The sequence below is a fragment of the Lathyrus oleraceus genome, chromosome 6, assembly GCF_024323335.1.
Source record: "Lathyrus oleraceus cultivar Zhongwan6 chromosome 6, CAAS_Psat_ZW6_1.0, whole genome shotgun sequence".
NCBI classification, from domain to species: Eukaryota; Viridiplantae; Streptophyta; class Magnoliopsida; order Fabales; family Fabaceae; genus Lathyrus; species Lathyrus oleraceus.
The window spans coordinates 8,896,201-8,902,816 of NC_066584.1; the positions used below are offsets into that span (position 1 = coordinate 8,896,201).

The 6,616-nt window shown below is 35.0% G+C and overlaps 1 protein-coding gene across 1 annotated transcript; it reads left to right on the forward strand.

The window, feature by feature from the left end:
* The first annotated feature begins 510 nt into the window (after positions 1 to 510).
* Positions 511 to 3,914, forward strand: LOC127096651 (protein OSB1, mitochondrial). The gene is made up of 4 exons (XM_051035198.1): positions 511 to 992; positions 1,086 to 1,209; positions 1,290 to 1,365; positions 3,305 to 3,914. Exons 1-4 carry the CDS (start codon positions 643 to 645, stop codon positions 3,562 to 3,564), a joined length of 810 nt encoding a protein of 269 aa, XP_050891155.1. The 5' UTR covers positions 511 to 642; the 3' UTR covers positions 3,565 to 3,914.
* Positions 3,915 to 6,616: the final 2,702 nt, after the last annotated feature.

A 6,616-nucleotide genomic window follows, 5' to 3' on the forward strand; every position in this document is an offset into this window, starting at 1 on the left:
CTCCACATATTTTATGCAGAATTTCTCTCTGCTCACAACCTGTGGAAAACTTCTTTATTCACTTTACAACTGGAAAATTCCGTGAATACAATGCTATGAATACAACATTACAAGAATAAAGGTTACTCCCCCTATTTATACATTTAGGTTAACCGGCTCACTAAACCAAAACCCAAAATTATAAAAGTCCAAAATAGTTAACACTACTAAAAGTAGGCATAAGTCGAAATCTTATGAGAAACAATTCAACACACTAATACAATTCAACACACTAATACACTTCGACACACTAATACAATTCAACACACTAGGTGATTCGACACTTCCTTATTCTATCGAACAACCTGTTTCGACACAAGAAATTATAATTCAACATTTTTGAGTGACTTTTCAGAAAATGAAAGAGGAACAACGATATATCTAGCGCGAGTATATGAATAAAAACGTCCGAAGATGAATTTTAAATTAATTTTTTTTAAAACATGTGAAGAAGAATTATCTCTTAGGAAACACCTATAGGAAAAGTAAAAAAAATGTTTAGCTAAACCCTTAAAAGAAAAGGAAAAAAAATTCAAAACCCTATGAAATGAACGCACCGCGAAATTCATCACCGGCGATGAACATTCATCACCGGAGTCTTCTATGAAACTAAAGCCATTCAATCTTCCTTCATTTTTCTTCTCCCCAAAACCGATTCAAACTCCATTGATATCTCCCCATTCATCCCACAAATGTTTCTCAACCAATCACCCCAGAAAACCACCACACTTCTTCGACGACGTCGTACCCGCAACCAGCGCCGTTTATGATCACGCTCTCAAATTCCAGCGTCCCCCAACTATCAAATGGAAACCACACCTAGAAAACACCACCACCTTCATCGGTTCCGTCACGCGTCAACTCAAGCGCGTCAACTCAAAAACCGGTCAATTCGGAGTTCATACTTGCCTTCGTGTTCGAAGTTCTAACAAACCTAATCCCTCATCTTTTTGGTTCGTTATTTTTTCTTTTTTCTTTTTCTTATTGTAATTATTTTTTGCTATGGAACTTCAGAGCTTCATTTTGATGTGTGTTTTTGTTAACAGGGTGCTTCTTATGATGTGGAATGATGTTGCTGAATTTGCTTATGAACACGTGAAACCGAATCATTTTATTTGTGTATCAGGTTGTTTGGCTCCTTACATTGGAGATACTCAATTCGGTTATAAGGTTTGATCTTTAAGCTTTCTCTTCCACATTTTGTCTTGTTGTTTATGTGGGTATAAATTGGACGATTAATTTGTATACAGCTAATTGTGAAGGAGTTAGAGTTTGTTGCTCAAAGTCCTTACTACAAAGAGAATGAGAAAGAAAATAAATTTGAAGGTAAGTATGGTTGCTTAATTTCAATGGATATTTGAAACCTTAGTGTGATTGTTTTTCTTTAGTTATTGGTTCTTCTTTTTTAGTAGTGCTCAAAAGTTTTAATATGTTTGGTACTTCAAAACTAAATTTTAGCTAACAAAAGTTTTTCAATCATAAGAGGAGTCAAACACGGAGAGGAATCAAATAAATAGAAATAGAGGAAGACTAGAAAAACTATAAGTGTATGCTTGGTTCTACGGTGAAAAAAATTGATTATGAGTGAATAGATTCTGTAAAATTGATTCCGGATTAAAATGTGTTGAATGTAAAATGATTTGTGTTTGGATGAATTTTTGAAAAAGTGAGTTGAACATAAAATTTCAGTGTAAAAATCATGTTTAGACTCAAAAGCTACAAATTCTAGTTTCAAATAGAATCAATTCTGGAGACACAATCAATTCTACTTTAGAAGAATCAAACACCTCAAATCATTCAAAAATCAATTATACACCTCTAGAATTGCTTTTGGCTCTTCCAAAAGCTAAACCAAACATACACTAAGAGAAGTTATTAAGAAATATCTCGAGATTAACGATTTGAATAGGAAGTATGGTCCTGGATAGAATATTATGGTAGAAGTTGATTCATGTAGCCGACCCCATTTAGTGGGATAAAACTTGGTTATTGTTGTTGTTGTCGTCCTCGTGGTCAATCATGGCGCTGTAGTAGGCAATCACAAAGCAGTGGTGTGGCAGTGTCCACTGCAATGCGTTTGGTCGATGATTGGTTGATGTTGTGCAATCAATGATGCGATATTTATTGGACTCCAACAGTGGTATTTATATTCAAATGGAAAATCCAAATATTGTAGTTGGGAATGATACTAATGGGAAGAAGACAATGTCATTGCTGAAAATTTTATAGATGATGTACATTCATGTGGAATAAAATATTCGGTTGGGAACCAGATAAATTTTCACTCACTTATCCACCGACTCTAGTGATATTAATATTCATCACATGGTTGATTCAGGCATTACTGTTGGAAATCCATGTTCCTGTGAAGTTACCATCTTCACAGTTGGTGAGTCAAGAGTGCAAAATGAAATTTCCACCTGAAAGAAGAGATATTGTGGGATCCTTTTATGTGTAGGAAAACAGGCTAACTGGTGTTAATTAAGAGCATATTGATGATAATCAGAAATCGCATCCGGCAACACCAAGTGATGATGTAAATGTTGCTTCGATGATGTATGCTAATCTTGTATGTTTCTCCAAAAAGATCCAATGGCTGTTTAGTTGAAGAAGTTCACAAATTGGATGATAATATTTATGTTACATTTTTGGTTGCTACAATGTGCCTTTATACATCCATAGATGTGAAAAATGCTAATGAAAAGATCAACATGATTATTGAAGATATTGTACTGGAGGTTCATTCATCTAGTTTTGAATATTTAGATGGGACACTAGTTCAGTTTTTGCCCACTGTTAAAGATGGAGATGAAGCTGTAAACCAAGGTTGCATAAATAGCCTTCAGTTGATCCTCTGCCATTAATCTGTTCTTCCTAGTGGACAACATTGGTTTGGGGAGCATTTGAAAGTGCTTATTAAAATTTAACGTTAAGTTATTTATGCGAATGTGCCCTTGGTAAATCTAGTTATTATAGCAGAAAATAAATCTCAAGAATAATTCATCTGATTCGTTGTTATGCCCTTCATGCCATAGAAGTCCTGCTACCCACAATTTGAGATAAACTGCTGTGTTGTTCTGGCTTTTACATTCCATTATAGTTCTTTGTTTACACCAAGGAACATGCTTATGTGTCATTCTTGACTTTGCCGGCTCAATTACTTTTACGGTTACATTGTTGATCTTAATCTTATTTTCACATTTTCATGCTTTCTTCCTGTGCTTGTGTTGCGTATGTTCTTATTACTCTCATCTTAATTTTATAGCTGGCAACCAATCTGATGTGAATCGGCTTCACCTTTGGCAAGTGTTTTTCGCCAGTCCAAATGAATGGTGGGATCAAAGAAAGAACAAGTTAAATCCAAAGTCGCCTGATTTTAAACACAGAGATACAGGGGAAGCTCTCTGGCTGAGTAAACATAATCCACCATGGGTTACAAGACAACTTGAATTACTTGACTCAAAGTTTGCAGGAGGATTTGCCGGTCGTCGGTCACGTCTCACATCTTGGGTTTACGATGAATAGTTGAAATTAATTAAAGACGACTGTGGCAATTCACCTTTAATCTTATGTGTGGTAGCTGTTTGTATTTACCATTTGGAACAAAATTTACAGCATAGTGGAATTGAAATCACTATGATTATGATATTTTCTAGGCCACACACATCTCAGTCCTATTCTTAGTTCATATTCAGTTTCTTTATAGCGAAAATGAAAGAAACAAAACCTTGACGGTTAGATATTTAGCTATTTTTACAGCAATCCCATGTATCATATTTGTCTGGAGTGACATGTTTTTTGTAAAGGTACATTGTGTAGAACAGTAATGGAGTACCTCTAGTTATGGAATGTGAGATACCAAACTTACATTGAAACGGTTTTATCACCCCTGTTATTTTTCATATATAGAATCTTGTTTAAATGGGTTGAGGCGCTGGGTTCATTAGATTCATCGGGACATGTCTTAAGGTGCATAGAGTGATGACAGGTTTACTTACAAATTATCCACCAATAAACTTTTAATATTGTCAGCATGTGTAGAATTTATGCTTTTAATATTACACACTTGTCCTATATGCATATTATCCTGCAACAGAACATCAAATTGTTGACCCTACATTCATATAGATTCACGGGATACACCTATCATAGAACAAACTAGCTGTTATCATCACATAATTGACATCACCAGTCATCACAGAATCAATACCATTTTTACTGTCAGGTTCCAGATCCCCGGATCAATCTTTACTCCACAGATCAAAGTTGCTAGTTGGCTTATTGCTGCTGTTGCATCATCTAGTATTGACGTCTTTCGGCGTTTTGTTTATTTCTAAACTCAACCAAATACCCTCTGAGTTTTTATTTTAGCAACTTTCTAGTAACCTTGAATGATTTATCTCTATCACCCACTTGCTGCTAGTGACCTTCCACATAAAACTCAATAAGATTTTCCGATACAAGTATTTTGTCTAACCATTATGGCTAAATCATGTAAATTTCTTTCCTAAATCATTGGAATATCGATTAGCCTTATGCTGTCAATGAATTATCTGAATTCGTCTCAGCCCTCAAACTCTTTTCATGTCTAATAATGAAGGTCCCTGACTCCCAAGCTAAACTAACCCCCGAACGACCTAGCTGAAAGTTTTGCAGTCCCAAATCGCCTTAATTATTATCAACTGATTCATATTTTGTTTCTTGAAACATACAAACATCAAAAGCACTTGTCTTTATAAATTAAGATATGGATCTTGCTAACTTGTGCCTTTAAGGCACAAGTTAAGAATACTACAATTAGAAATTTTGTGTGAAATAAAACAATGTTTTAAGTTTTAAAAAATTAAATGCACGCATTCCAAGAAAATATTTCTACAAATAAGTCATTAACTTGTGCCCTTGGGGCACATACTAGCATTAGCCTTAAGATATTCATCTTCTCTTTGAGTTGTCCCCCTCCCAATGTTGTATGAAACAAGATTGATCATTAACCTTTTTGTGTTTCTTCCTTCAATTTTCCTTGTCGATCACGGTCCTACATTGTTCTAATTGCTTCAATTTGAGCATCATCATCGCCAGGTAAATATTTAATAAGAAGGGATGGATCTTAAGGATGCACACCAAAATGGGCGCTTCTTGAGGATTACGACTACCATAGATTTGAGAAAACCCCTAAAACGAGGAACTGTGGTCAAGTTCAAGGAAAAGAACCTCCGTGTCCATTTCAAGTTTGAAAGATTACCCACCTTCTGCTTTGTATGCAGAAGGATTGTGTAAGACCCCAATTTTGACCCTAAGATCCCTCATGCAATTTCATCATAAGCATTAGCATTGGGATCATGTCTTGGCATCCTCCTTACCCCTCTTTCATTGGGTTTGTTTTGGGAGAGATCATCAAGCACTTTGTGATTATATCATACTTGTATTTTATCATTTTACTAATCAAAATACCAAAAAATATGTCTTTGTATCTATCTAACTCTTTTGTAGGTAGGGGCATGATCTCCTTGATTCATTGATCACATCTAGGGTTTGGGACCCTCATGAACAAGAGCACAATCAAGAATTGATTCAAGAATGGTTATAAACATCATATATGAGTCCCAATTGCTCCTCCATGTTATATTGATCAAGTTTGCTTCAAGAGTTTGAGGGTGATTTGCCTTGGAAACCCTAGTTTGACTGTGTATCTTGAGTAACTTCTCCAACAAGCTATCTCACCAATTGATCAAATTTATCAAGGGGAACTTCAAGTTTCATCATCTTATGCATATATGATCTACCATGAGCCAAGAAAGTCAATAGAATTGGAAATTAGCAAGTTGGTTGATGGTGGTTGGCCAGATGAATTCATCTAATCAAAACTGGGTCTCCCTAGACCCTATCTCCTATAATTTTCACCATATGAAAATGATTCCAAGATAAAACTTACTCTAAATGACATTATAAACAACTTTCATGTTGAGACCTAGAGCTAGTTTTGTTTGGAAAATTATTTTCTATGTTGAAACATTATAGGTCATTTTGTCTAAACCCTAATTTGAAAGTCAACTTCCCAAGGCCATAACTTGCTCAATTTTTATGAGATGAAAGATTTACAAGTTGAAAAATCAAATTGAATGTGTCTACTTCAACTTTGATGTTTGGAGTGGGAGAAAATTCAACTTCTTTGAACATGTGATATGAGACTACATTATAGGTCACTTTTGACCTATACCATTGATCAAGTGATTTTTCCAAACTTCAAAAATGAATAACTCTATCATTTCAAATCCAAATGACATGAAATTGGTTACCATTTTGAAGGTATTTAAGAGAGCTACAACTTTTATGAAGACACTTTTCTCATTGGAAGCTCATATAAAAAGTTAAGCAAGGTGGAATATTGAGACATATGGTTTGACACTTAGAAAATTTTTGATATGTCAAATTTTTCAAAACTTCCACCTCAAATATCTCCAAGTTCCAAGCTCCAAATGAAAAAGTGTTCAACATCAAACTTGTTCCTCTTGATCTCACCTTTCCAAAGAGCTAAAATGCATGCATTTTGGATGAGAAATGCACAGGCTGCACATGG

Excerpts from the sequence above, each read along its gene's own strand:
- LOC127096651 (XM_051035198.1), top strand. The coding sequence starts at position 643 with ATGAAACTAAAGCCATTCAATCTTCCTTCATTTTTCTTCTCCCCAAAA. Across the intron at positions 993-1,085 it reads CCTAATCCCTCATCTTTTTG|GGTGCTTCTTATGATGTGGA; the intron begins GTTCGTTATTTT and ends TTTTGTTAACAG. Across the intron at positions 1,210-1,289 it reads ATACTCAATTCGGTTATAAG|CTAATTGTGAAGGAGTTAGA; the intron begins GTTTGATCTTTA and ends ATTTGTATACAG.